Consider the following 13706-nt stretch of genomic DNA (forward strand, 5'->3'; position numbering starts at 1 on the left):
TTCCCCAGGTTGAAAGACTGAGGCTGAAACCCTCGGCCTGTCCCCGGGGGGGAGTTCAGCCGCTCCGGATCAAGGTGGAAACGCCTCGACTTCCTGGGCATGTGCAGAGGGCCGCTCCCGGCGGCTTCTTCCACAAAGCGAGATGAGCAGCCTGCCCCGGATTTCGTGCATAGGCTTGGCCCAGATTTTCTTTTGCAAAATAGAAAGGGAGGAGAAAGGGAGGCTGCAACGACTCCAGACGGCCACCAGGGGGCCGCGAAGACAGCTGTTCTGCATGCCGGCCGGGGGATTCTGGGAGTTGCAGTCCGCCTATCTTAAAGCATGCCGGCTGGGGAATTCTGGGAGCTGCAGTCCACGCCTCTTAAAGTCCCCGAGCTTGCAAAGCCCTTCCCGAAGCCACGCTTTGCTTGACGGGGTTTGTCGGTCGCCCGTTCCCCCAATGCCAGGGGGCTCAGCCCCTGAGCAAACCGCGCCGCGGGGCCCCCGCCTTGGAAAAGCGCGGAAGACAAGCCTCAGGCCCTCCCCCCGCCCCGAAAAAGCAGCCCCGCCGTTTGCAAAAAGGGCTTTTCCGCCCAGCTCGGGGCGCTTTAAGGGGAGGGGAATCCTCCCGCCCCATTGTCTGACGTCACAATCCCTCCCCTCTCCCTCCCTCTCCCCGCCCCGAAGTTGAATTTTCACCTTCCGAAGATGGCGCTGGCGGCGGCGGCGGCGGCGGTGCCGGACCCGGGGTGGGGCTGAGATCCTGGGCTCTTCCAAACGTTCAGGTACGCGGGCAGGCGGGCGGGTTGGGGAGGGCGAGGGGCCTCTCCGGAGGCGCGCCGGGGATGATGGGTCTTCCGGAGCGGGCTCCCTGCCCTGCCCTGCCCGCAAAGGCAGCCCTGCCCCCGGCTGGCGGTCCTCGGTGCAGCGAGCCCCAGCCCGCCTGCGGATGACGGGAGCGGCGGTCGATCCGTTGCCTCCCGGAGGGCCGGGGCGGGAGCAGCACTTTCGCCGGAGGGGCTCGGGGGAAGCCGCGGAGTTTCCAGCCGGCAGGCATCCTTGCAAGTTCTCGGGGGGGGCGGGATTCCCTTTCGCTGGCTGCGTTCACACGACCCGGGGATGGGTCGTTGCTCGCCTCGCTCCTTGCAAGGCGCCTTCGGGGCCGAGCGGGGGTCTCCCGCCGGGGAGGAAGCGGCGGGTCAGGCTGGAGCCTCCGGCGGGGTCGGTCTGCGGGGAGCAGGAGGAAAAGAGCCGGAGCGGGGGCTGGCCCTGAAGATCGGGGCGGAGGGAAGAAGAGCCCTGTCCCACTCCGCAGCTGGCGCACTTGATGCCCAGTTTCGCCTGGCACGGACCTGCCGTGGCTGGCCCCGAAGCCAGGAGAAATTGGACATCAAGTGCGCCAGCTGCGGAGTGGGACAGGGCTCTTCTTCCCTCCACCCCGATCTTCAGTTGAAGAGCTGGGAAGCGAGGAAGGGAAGTGGAAGGAATTGGTGCTCCAGAACAGGGTTCCTCAACCTTGGTGACTTGAAGATGGGTGGACTTCAACTCCCAGAATTCCCCAGCCAGCAAGGCTGGCTGGGGAATTCTGGGAGTTGAAGTCCACCCATCTTCAAATCGCCAAGGTTGAGGAACCCTGCTCCAGAAGACATTTCTTCAGCCTTCTTCTTAACCATTTCCTAAAGCAGACAGGATTGTTTGCCGCAGAGCCAATTCTGGCCCTGTCCGTCATTGCTCAGTGTAAGCCATCTGGATTTAAGCCCCAGATGCTAGTTTGATCCCACTTTTTCCAGGCCCGTCGCAGGAACCCAGAGCAGTAACTGGGCATCGCTGTTGTCTGAACCCTCCTCTGCTGCCTTCGCTTCCCACACCTGAACACGTTCCCCGGGCAGATTTCACTCCTGGGACTAAAGGGAAGTGGGACAATTTGCAGGCCGCAGGCGAGCGGCTTGGCCAATGCAGAAGGGGACGTTGGCGCGTCCCCCTTCGCCCTGGCGAGTTTCTGCAAAATGCTGTTCTCTCTCTCTCCAACACCCTGTCTCTTTTATTGCATGGAAAGAGAACCAAATAAAGGATCATTTTTCTGCAGAAAGATACTGCTGGGGATGTCTAGCAAAAAAGTTGCGTAGGGAGGTCTGTGCAGGCTGGGAAAGGAAAGTCGGAATTTGCTGCTTGAACAAGAAGAGACCGAGCCAGCTTTAGCCAGTTAACCGAGCATTTTATAAATCTGCATTTTGCTTGTGGGGTAGGGTAGAGGACCAGCCTGGAGAGATCGCTATAATTATGTCGTAGCAGCTTTGTAAAATAATTAAAAAAAATTGGCTAGGAATGACAAGAGTGCATTTTATTAGTGGACGGATCCACACATTTGGAGAGTTGCAATGTATTGGGAGCCCAAAAGAAAGTGGGGGTGGAAATGACTTTTGCGTTGAGGACTAGAAACTTAAACACACACACAGAGCAGTAATTGCTGGCGTTTGCCCTAAATTCCTGGGCCTTGAGTCAAACATATCTGCTTTTTTATGCAGGCCGGTGTCTTTTTTGCACCCTAATCTTGGCAAAGTTTGTGCAAGGCCCAAAACAGGACTTTTGGGGGGGGGCGAATATGACAGCCAGGAGAGTGTTACAAAGGTGCCAGACTCAGACCAGGAAGACCCAGATTCAGGTCTCCCCGCACAAGGTGACTTCAGGGTGTTGCGTTCTCCCAGCCTCCCTTGCAGGGTTGTCTGCGTTCTCCCAGCCTCCCTTGCAGGGTTGTCGTGATGAACCTTTGGGAAAGGCGCATGTGTAAATCCTTTCATATATATATATATATATATATATATATATATATATATGGTATAAATCCTTTCATACACAGGCAGGGAGGCTGATTAAGTTGGGAGAGTTCCCTGGGTGACTTTGGACCCGCCCCTCTCTCAGCCCAACCTCACAGGGTTGTTGTGGGGGAAAATAGGAAGGGACTCACCCCCATCCGGAGCTCCTGAAGGAAAGGCAAGACATAAGCCTAATTAAGGACGGACGTCGTGCCTTTGGACGGGCCATTCCTCACCGCTTCTCTCGCCTCGACAGACCCGTCGCAGCGCCTGCTCCGATGCGCCCAGCGCCATGCTCCGAAGGTTCCTGGACCGCCCCTGCACGTTAGCTTTGCTGATCGGCTTCCAGTTCCTCTTCATGGCCTACTTCTCCTTCGGGGGCTTTCGCAACCTGGCTGCCATCTTTGGCCGCGACACCAGCCCCTCCTTCGACTACTCCCGCAGCCACGATGTCTACGCCAACTTCAGCCTGGTGTTCGGGCTGCCCCCTCGCCCCGGCGCCACGAAACCTTTGGCCTACTGCCCGGATCGGTCCCCGTACCTGAGTGAGTCCGGACTCCCTGGCTCGGCGGGCCCAAAGCCCCCCGGCGTCTCCCGCTTGAGGGGCAAAAGCGCAGGGGGCCGGTTTGTAGAGCGGAAGAGCTTGGGAGCTGAGCTGGGGCCGTGATCCAGAGAGGGCTGGGGGCTCGTTCGGAAGGACGGAAGGCGTTTTTGGGGTGGCCCCTTTTCCTAGAGTAAAGGAAGGGGGGGTACGTCCGGCTTGTGGATTTATTCAGCTTTGCAGCCAGGTTTGCAGCCAATTTCTAAGGCCGCCCGTTTGCCCTTCACTTTGGTAACCATGCTGGATTTCTGCCCAGCGGGATTCAGGGCAGTAAAAAATCCACGTGGCTAATTCAGGGAGAATGGCCGTGCTGCGTGAGGGATTCTGGGAGTTGATGTCCCTCCCTCTGGACCCTATCCAGAGCAGGGGAGGTTGCCACCACGCGATACGTTCAAGACATGCTGAACTTTTGTCCTGCTTCAGGTCTGGGTGTGTTTCGAGGGCTGGAAACTTAGGCGCGTCCTTTGATTTTGGGAAGCTGAAGGCAAACGCAACCCACTCCCTGCGGTGTTTTGATCCTGAATCCCTGAGCATCGCAGCGACCTGTTGTTTGTGTGTTTTTAAAAACCTTGTGCCCTTTTTTCCCTTTTAGTCGGTCCCCTGACAGTGAGCTTCAGCCAGGTGCCCACGCTGGAGAAGATTCAGGAGAAAAACCCCGCGGTCGAGTTAGGGGGCAGGTACCGCCCTTTCAACTGCGAGTCCCGTTCCCGGACGGCCATCATCATCCCCCACCGCAACCGGGAGACCCACCTGCGGCACCTGCTCTACTACCTACACCCTTTCCTCCAGCGCCAACAGCTGCAGTATGGAATTTACATCATACACCAGGTAGGGATGGAAGCAGGGAAACATCACGTGGTTTGGCCAGCGAGCCCAGCTGTTTTCTGCGGGACCCTGGCTTGGTTTGGGCACAGCCTCTCCCCCGAGCGTTGCTGACCTTGATTATCCTCTTCTGAACCAGGCATTTAAAAAAAATGTTAGAACCAGGAAGGAGACGCCCAGAAAAAACTCCCCCTTTTATTAACTGGATTACCGGCTGCCATTTTTCCCTCTTATACATCTCAGAACGGGCATGAAAGCTACTCCTGGTTTAGAAATTGAATGGGCAGGGTGAGCATTTGGGAGCTCAGCTGAGAGCTTGTTGGATAAAGAGGTGACAGTAATGGGCTAGGAATCCCTTTCTGACCAACCTACCCCACAGGGTTGTTGTGAACTGGGAGGGATAGGCCAATGGGGTGCCATGGTGAGTTTGTGAACAGGGGTTCTCACACACACATGCACACACACCCTGTCACAGAGAGCCCCCAGGTGACCCAGGCTATTTCATTGGGCTTTGTAAGGAACAGGCAGAAGGAATAGGCCACCTTGAGCTCCTGAAGGAAAGATCTAATGAATAAACCTCTCAGGTTTTGCTAACTAAAGTTAAATTCTGCTTTACTTCAATTTATTTCATTTCATAACTAGATAAAATAAAGCTCTGGGGGAAAGTTGCCATTCCCATATGAAATACAGAGCAGATCTTCCCATCCCTCAAAGCCAGGTTGGGTCTTCAGCAGAACTGAGATACATCTGTGTTCATGGTAGCAAAATGCAGGCTGAAGATGTCCCCTCAGTCTTCTGTCTGGTCCTCCAGCAACTTCTCTACCTGCTATTTCCACTTCTTGAAGACCTTGCCAGGGTTTGGGCTGCCCTTTTCCCTCTCAGGGTTGCTCTTCTGGCACCAGCTTCTTTCTTCCAAGCTGCTGACTGACTTATCCCTCCTGGTTGGTTTGTTCCTTCCTTCTCTCTTCTAAGCCTTCCTGCAGTCTGGCTAAACCCCTTCCCTGCTGGCTCCTTTTATACTTTCCCTCCAAAGCAACTCTCGGCCCGATTGGTCGCCCAGCTTTGCAGCTTGACTTCTCATTGGCTCTTAGCCTGACTATTTCATTGGCCGTTAAGTGCAATGCAGAGACCAATGGGTGTGCAGACTTGTAGGACAGCTCCTCATTGGTTGAAAATGAGACAGCTCCGAATCTCAGGTTTTGTATATAAGAGAGAACGGAAGCTCCCTTTAGCTGGTAGATAGTTTCTGCTATTTACTTGATTTAAGTCCTGCTCTTTTACCCACCCTGCCCTCAATACTCAGTTGATCTTCATTGGAATGCCATGCATTGCCTGTAATTCCTGAATCTCTCTCAGGACTCTGAACAAAACCCCAGGCAGTAAAGCAAAGGACTAATTCTATGAAGGCCAAACCAAATGGAGATTTGGAATAATGTCCAGATCTGATGTGACTAGTCATCACTTCCAGAATTCATGGCCAGTGTTCATGGCCAAGGATCACACTGGCCAGGAATCCTGGAAGTGATGACTAGTCTATTGGGCTAAGATGCAGCCATCTTATGTTTTCTTTAAGTGGGGGGTCTAAACCACAGGCTAAACCAAGCGGTGGCACCTGTGATGGAGTGGAATTGTGAAGGACAGGCTCGGGGAGATAAGCATTTTCTTAGCTCGCCGATGGAGTGTGGGAACTACAAGAGGATGAGACTGGCACCTCCCTGAGGAATTCACACTGTTGTGGCCGGAGGACTTTGGGAACTGGGGTTTTAGTCTGGGAAGATTCTTCCTAGAGGTTGTAGCTAATAAACATAGCTGAACTGATTTTGCATTGTCTCTTGGAGTTCCTTGGGCTAGGCCTGACACACCTAAGCCATAGTGTCTTCAAAATAAATCAATGCTTGGACAGCTAGGGACAATGTTGAAAGATGCACCAGGGTGTAATGGTATGTGGGAAAGACCTTGGGAGACGGGGCCAAGAGATGCTGCCAAGGGAATGGTCAGATAAGAGACGGCATAGCCACAGCTGCATAATGGGTGGAGAAAAAGACTCAGAAGGGACTCTCTCTAGTTTCTCAGGCTGTAAAGGAGATGGGGGTAGAATTGTACTTTTCAGACTTACAAGATCTGTTAATGTAGCTTTACCATAAAGTAGAATTAGCTCATCTGGTTGCGATTCCTGTCTAGTTTGCCCCGCGAGGCCGACACAGGGAGATTTACAGCACGGTGGGCTTGGCATCTGAGATGCGAGCGACAGCCACGTGGTGCTGATGGGTCTCAGGGGGTTGCTCCAGGCTGGTCTGCAGTGGCAGGTGACTTGTTCAATCGCGGTCGGCTCTTTCCCGCAGGCTGGGAACGCCACTTTTAATCGTGCCAAGCTTCTGAACGTGGGCGTGAAGGAAGCTTTAAAAGATGAAGAGTGGAACTGCCTTTTCCTTCACGATGTGGATCTCATCCCCGAGAACGACCACAACCTTTACGTTTGCGATCTCTGGAATCCCAAGCACGTCTCTGTCGCCATGAATAAATTCAGATACCAGTGAGGAAAAAGAGTTGGGGAGAAGTCTGAAGGATGTGGGTGGGCTGCGGTATTTACCTGTCCCTCCTTTGGTCCATGTTCCATTTGGGGCAGGGGGTCCAGGGAAGGGGTTTGGGGGCGGTGGGCATTGTTATTCAAAATCTCTGCTACTTTAGGACAAAGTCATCCAGTCTGGAGGAAAGGGCCCTGCGTTGCAGTGAGGCAGGAAAATTTGGGCGAGGCAGGAAAATTTCCAGCCACCCCATCCAGAAGGAAAGATGGCCTATCTAAACGATGGAATGTTGGTTTGACTCAGAGAACGGGGAGGAGAATGCCCAGCCATGATAGAAATTAGATCTCAGTTGTGGGAAAGTAAAAAGAGAGAGCCAGTTTGGTCTAGTGGTGAAGGCCCCAGGCTGGAAAGCAGGAGACAGTGAGTTCGAGTCCCGCCATAGGCAGGAAAGCTGGCCAGCTGACTTTGGGCCTGTCCCTCCCGCTCAGCCCAACCCCTCACAGGGTTGTTGTTGTAGGGAAAGTGGGAGGGAGGAGTATTGGGTATGTTCGCCACCTTGAGTTATTTATAAAAGTAAGAAAGGCGGGATTAAAAAAAAAATCGGGAAAAAAATTGTGAAAGACTCAAAACAACTCCACCTTGATTGGGTTAGGTATACGCTAAAGTAGAAAAAGGCTTTGACAGACTTTCAGGATCCTGTCACAAGCCATTAACCTCATTAAAGTATGTTCCAAGACTCCTTGTGACCCCAGGTCACCTGCCTCAAATAGCGATTGGGATTAATTAATCCAATTATTAATTAATTGAATTGCTATTAATTACTACCATCCATGTCACACCCAGCCATTCCAGCTTTCCATCCATCTATCCATCCACACACCAACACACACACACACCACACACACACACACACATCTGTCTGTCTGCCTGTCTATCGGATATACGTCAGGAGTCTTTGGCAAGCAAAGCCATGCATTGAATCAGCTTCCAAGCCTTTAGCAGCTGTTTACAGCTGAAAAGCAAGTCTTCTTTAACTAGATTTATTGATAAGGGAAAGGGAGGAAGTTACTGCCGTCTTAGTAATGGATTAATGCAGGAAACGTGGCTAAAGGAAGTGAGCGCAGCCTTCCTTTAGCACCCCATTCGTCTCTAAGTTCACTAAAGTAGAGGGTCTTTCAACCACTTGCTAACCAACTTGATGCACCGGGGAGGGGGCTGCCCATTTTCCGGAGAAATGCAGAATAAGCCCATGTTCTGCATTGCTGTTCCACCCCACCGCCCTCTTTCCCCAGCTCTGAAAAGCCCATTAGATCAGCAGAGCACCCCAAGAAAACCTCGCTGCTCTTCGTTTCTAGACTCCCGTACTCTCAGTACTTCGGCGGTGTGTCAGCGTTGACCCCGGACCAGTATCTGAAGATCAATGGTTTCCCCAACCAGTACTGGGGCTGGGGGGGCGAAGACGATGACATCGCCATGAGGTGAGTTTCTGGTTGGCCGTCTTCCCGGGCTCGCGTCCTCCTTCCTCTTCCTCCTGCGTCTGATTTCTTCCATTTGCATGGAGTCGCATTGTCAGGCATCGGCCGTAGTGGCTGGCGATAGGCAGACAGTGCTCCACCGGTGCGCCCGCCTGCCTGAAATCTTACTTAGCCATCCCTCGCCCTGCAGCACACCCTCCGATGCTTCTTCTCCAGCTTGACGTTGAGAAGGAAAGAGCCGCCGCTCCGTTTCTTTCAGAGACTGGATTTCAGGCCGGCGACCCACCATCTTGCCGTCTTGGCAGCCGCGGGAATTGTGCCATGGTGTGGGGCTAAAAATTGAGGGATTTTTAAAATCGGGACCTTTGCGGTCATTGGGAACAGTAACATGACCTCTTGGAGATCTGTCAGCCTTTATTTCTGTCGCCTTTATTATTTCTGTGTCCCATTTCTACGCCACCTCTGTTGTCCAGGTGACTCTCGCCTTGCATGTAACATGTGCTCTGTTTTCACTTGCTCCATTCTTCACTTCCAGTTTTGCAACTTGAATGGCGCCTGCCTTCGCCTTTCCATCATATCACCCCCTTCCCTTCCCTTCCCTTCCCTTCCCTTCCCTTCCCTTCCCTTCCCTTCCCTTCCCTTCCCTTCCCTTCCCTTTATCCTTCCTTCGTTCCTTCCTTCGTTCCTGCCTTCCTCCCTCTTTTCTTTTTCTCCCCTTCCCCTTCCCCCCTCCCTCCCTCCCTTCTTTCCTCCCTCCCTCCCTCCCTCTTTTCTTTTTTTTCCTTTTCTTTTCTCCCCTTCCCCTTCCCCTTCCCCTTCCCCTTCCCCTTCTTCCCCTTCCCCTTCTTCCCCTTCCCCTTCTCCTCTCCTCTCCTCTCTCCTCTCCCTTCCCCTTCTTCCCCTTCCCCTTCCCCTTCCCCTTCCCCTTCCCCTCTCCTCTCCTCTCCCTTCCCCTTCCCCCCTTTTTCCCTTTCCCCTTCCCCTTCATCCTTCCTTCCATCCTCTCTCTCCTCTTCCTCTTCCTCTTCTTCCCCTTGACTTCTCTCTCTTGTGAAGCCCTGCATGCTCATTTTCTTCACGCCAGGTAGCAGTTAGGCTACCATGCCAGGTAAGATGTATTTTTTTTAAAAAAGGTACCACAACGTGCCTGAAAACCAGATCATCCTTCCACCTGTCCTTGTTGGTGGTGGACTCACTCACTGATTTGCGCTGTGATGACAGGGAACGTTCACAAACATTCTCCATTTCCAAGCAGGCCAAGTGCAAGGTCTGTCGGGCATCTTTTGAGATTTCAGTTTGGAAAGGAGAGGAGATAAACCTCCTGTGTTTTCAGATGGAATGGTTTTGAGGCTTGGGCCCTGCCTATTGAGTTCAGAAAAATATCCTGAATCTTCAGGCTGTTTTAAAACGGTTGTTCTTAAACTGGGAGTAAGTGGGGCATCTCTTGGGGGAGATGGAGCAATTTGTAATCGCTTGTTTGTAAGTCAAGGATGCAGTCAGTTGTCAAACAACAGAGTCTGTATTTTTTGCGGGGGTAATAGCCTTATTTAAGACTGGAAAATTGGGTCAATCAGTTTAAGAACTACTGTTTTAAACATATTTAAATAACTAGAACAGCCTCTTGGATTTAAGCTACCTTTGGGTAATGTGGTGTTTGGTTCATTTGAGATACATTTGCAGTGAATCATTTAGCTTGTCTATATAGTTCCTGACAAGTGGTTTTTTTTGGGGGGGGGGGGAACAGGGAGCTTGACTTTCTGGCTGCCAAAACCTGGCTGTCGCCATCCTGCTGAACAGTGGACTTCCCTCAACGTGGTGCCGTCTCGTTCTCTCGGCACTTCAGCTCCCTCCCGGCTTTGAATGATGGGGACTGTAGTCCCCACACCTGTCAGGTTGTTCTGCAGGGCTGTCTGTTAGCAGTAATAACCTCTTTGTGGCTCTGGCCCTCCGTGGAGCAGAAGGGCAGCAAGGAGGAATGGAAGTCCTACGGCTGGAATCAACGCGGGATTCCCAAAACTGCCGGGCTCCCCCAGTCGCCATTCTTTAAGGAACTGCAGTTACCTTAAGGCAGTGTTGTCCAACCTTGGCCACTTTAAGATGAGTGGACTTCAACTCCCAGAATTCCCCAGCCATGCTGGCTGGGGAATTCTGGGAGTTGAAGTCCACTCATCTTAAAGTGGCCAAGTTTGGACAACACTGCCTTAAACCATGGCAACTGCTCGGTCTCCTCTGCAAGGAAACCCACTTCGAATCTTAACCTTGCTTGGAAGGTCAAAGAAGTTTGGAGAGCGATGCAGAGGGGAAATTCAGCAGGAGGCTCGGCTCGGGGGGTGCAGTCATGTTGGCCCCCCTTTTTTTCCTGCTTCTGGAGGTGTCTCACTAAGAGCAGTGTTCCTCAACCTTGGTGTCTTTAAGATGTGTGGACTTCAGCTCCCAGAATTCCCTAGCCAGCATGGGGAATTCTGGGAGTTGGAGTGGCTGGCTGGGGAATCCTGGGGGCTGAAGTCCACACATCTTAGAGTTGCCAGGTTTGAGAAACACCGCTCAAGGGAATCAAGGCCTTGGAAGGGTTTCAAGGTTTGGAAACTGAACGGGCCAGCCCTTCCGATCTGATCTGATCCCGCTTTCCCAGGGTGCGCTTCCGAGGGATGAAGATTTTACGCCCTCCGGTGTCCGTCGGCCATTATAAAATGGTGAAACACAAGAGCGACGAAGGCAACGAGCAGAACCCCCACAGGTCAGTGTCAAGGATGGGGTGCGCTCCTAGGCCTGTGGAAAGATCCCGGCCCGATGCAAGAGACCCCCAAGCGCGCAGGCCGAGGGGCGCTTTTAAGAAACGGCCGGTTCGTTCAACCCAGCCCCCTGAATTAGTCACGAGTCCATATGCTCTGCGAAGGGGGAAAGCGTGCTCAGAATCGGCTCGGTTCAGACGTTGCACAAAGTCCCGGCGAGATTTTTGAGGTTACCTTCCGTGCCGACCGCGGTTTATCGCTTCGTGCGTTGCGAAGGTGGTCAGTTGCGGTTGATGCGATAAAACCAGGATTAAACCCCCTCCCAGATTAGCCCTGAGGCACGGACGCCAATCAGAGAGAAGAACCTGCAAGATTTCCAGAATTGTTTCTCTTTGCAGGTTCGATCTGCTGATCCGGACGTACCGCACCTGGACCCAGGACGGCATGAACTCTCTCTCCTACACCCTGTTGTCCAAGGAAATGCTGCCCCTTTATACCAACATCACTGCCGACATTGGCACCAACCCGCGGGCCGCCAAGCCCAGGAAGGGCACCGTGCCAGGCCTCGACGGGAGGAACTATCCGAGGGACAGCAATCATGACTTCCGCCAGGAGATGCTCCGTAAGACTCCCTTTGCCAAGCTCTCCCAAGCCATGGGGTGGAGAGAACCTCCGCTGGAGGCAGAAAGGAAGGGGGAGAGGCAGGCTCCGAACTCGGAGAACCCCAAACCCAGCCCCACGGCAGGAAAAACGGAGCCGGGCTCTGCTGCCACGACCCACAGCGAGGGGGAAGCTGTCCTCCAAACGTTTAGCAAGGTGGCCCCCAGCCTGGAAGTGCCGAAGCGAGCCAAGGGTGCCGAGAAGGAGACGGTCCAAACAAGTCGAGCAGGTCCAGCCGCCCCCCGGCCCTCGGCCAGAGACACAGCCCGGCGCACGGCTTCCCGGCCCCTTTCCGCCAATCGCACAGATCCTAGAGCCGCAGATTAAAAAGACGATGCCGAGAGCTGCAGTGAGGCGCCTGAGTCTGGAATTATTCTCTCATCCCGGCTGGGAGCTTGGAGGAGACCGATCGCCTTTCTGCCCAGGCCAGCGGAGCCGAACTGGACATGCGAAGGGGCGGGTGGGAAGGGCAAGCCAGGCGGCACCAGCATTCCCTTGGGAATTTTGTTCCTCCATCAGCGGGTTTTTCCTTCCCGAATGCGGGTAGCCCACCCAGGGCCCGTCGCGCTTCGTAGGACTGGATCCCGCTTTGAGGGGACTGGGAGAGCATGAGCGACGGGGGGGGCATCTTGTCCCCAAGCTGTTTGTGGATGGATATTTGGAGGGTCTCCACCTTCCGTTAAGTGGCCAGCTCCAGCCCTCCCGACTTCACTGTCCACTTAGCGCCTTTTTCAAAAAGGGGGTTGAGCCCTACCGCTTGACCCTCTCCAACACTACCTTCAGCACCAGGAAGATATCAACCGTTGGCAAACTCCCACTCAACTTTTTAAAATTTTTCTTCTTTTCCTCGTGAAGGAGAATTGGAGGGGGGTCTTCTCCCACCCCCCACCCGTATTCTCTCACTTCCGCCTTCCTCTCGCAAGTCGTCCAGCCGGGATCAAGGGACGGGGGGCTTCGACGGAAAGGCCCTCCTGGGGCGTTCAGCCTCTTCTCAGGCGCAGGAAAGTTTTTTCTCCCCCGACCCCGGATCAAGAAACCGGCGAAGGGGAGACAGGCCAGAGGTTGCTGTCCATCGGCTCAGCCGTTCGCTCATACGATTTATAGGTGGTTGCTCGTTTTTTTTCTTTTTAAGATCAGCCAAAATAAATTCTCGACTGGTTAATAAGCTACTGCATCCGACGCCTGAGGTCTCGATCTGGGTTCTTTCGACAGAATCCGGAGCAAAAGCTTCCTGGAGCTGGGCCCGTGGGTGCTGCCATCAGGTGTTGGAGGCTCGGATGGAGACATGCTTCTCCCCGCCGGACTGAGGTTTATCACTACTTTAGCTCACTCTCACCCACCCCCTCCCAAGAAAAATAAGAATAAAAAATTCTACATGAGCAGGCATTCCTTTATCCAACTACCCTCTCCTAATTTTTTTTTTGCCGCTGCTTCAGGGCTGATCCCGGCCTGACGTGTTCCCCCAATCTGATCAGGGTCTTGCTCCCCACCGGTGACCATCTCACCACCTCTCAGTACTGTCAATGATATGTAGTTTTATTTATTCTATTTATGTAGCCCCCGTCCCCTTCGCTGTAGTGGTCCCCCTTCCCTGTTTTTGATTTTTTTTTTTTTTTTACAAAAATAAATATTCCTCCACCAATTAAAAGAATGAGCTGTTCTTTCTTCTAATGAAAGCTAGCTGTGGGTCTGAGAGGACACCTGTCCTTCTCATTGGGCCAGGCAGAAGACCAACAGGTGTGGGGGGGGACGGTGAAGATTCTGCCTCCGGAGGAATGAGGACTAGAACCATGAGCGGCTGCGGCAGGGGTACAGATTTTGTTTAGCAGGAAGAGCCTTTCTGACAGCCTTTTGGTTCTCTTTCCCTGGATGTGTTGAAAGGGAAAAGTCACGGGCGAGGAATGCTGCGGTCCTACCTGAGCGTCACCCAGCTGTGCCGACTTCAAATCCCAGAATTCCCCATAAGAGTCATCTGGAGCAGGCCCAGTTCACAGTAATAGCTGCCTTGCCCTTTTCACTGACCTGAGATTTGGACTAGATCCGTGTTTTTCAAACTTGGCCACTTTAAGATGGGGGGACTTCAACTCCCAGAATTCCCC

The 13706-nt window shown here is 53.4% G+C and overlaps 1 protein-coding gene across 1 annotated transcript; it reads left to right on the forward strand.

Moving 5' to 3' along the window:
• The first annotated feature begins 666 nt into the window (after window positions 1–666).
• Window positions 667–13221, forward strand: B4GALT3 (beta-1,4-galactosyltransferase 3). The gene is made up of 7 exons (XM_088137316.1): window positions 667–764; window positions 3049–3337; window positions 3986–4221; window positions 6558–6748; window positions 8096–8218; window positions 10848–10952; window positions 11346–13221. The coding sequence occupies exons 2-7, from the start codon at window positions 3085–3087 to the stop codon at window positions 11932–11934; spliced, it is 1497 nt and encodes a 498-aa protein (XP_087993442.1). The 5' UTR covers window positions 667–764; window positions 3049–3084; the 3' UTR covers window positions 11935–13221.
• Window positions 13222–13706: the final 485 nt, after the last annotated feature.

The sequence above is a fragment of the Python bivittatus genome, unplaced genomic scaffold, assembly GCF_059951505.1.
Source record: "Python bivittatus isolate LINGU-HERP-01145 unplaced genomic scaffold, Pbiv_v1 ctg000180_np1212, whole genome shotgun sequence".
In the NCBI taxonomy this organism is placed as follows: Eukaryota; Metazoa; Chordata; class Lepidosauria; order Squamata; family Pythonidae; genus Python; species Python bivittatus.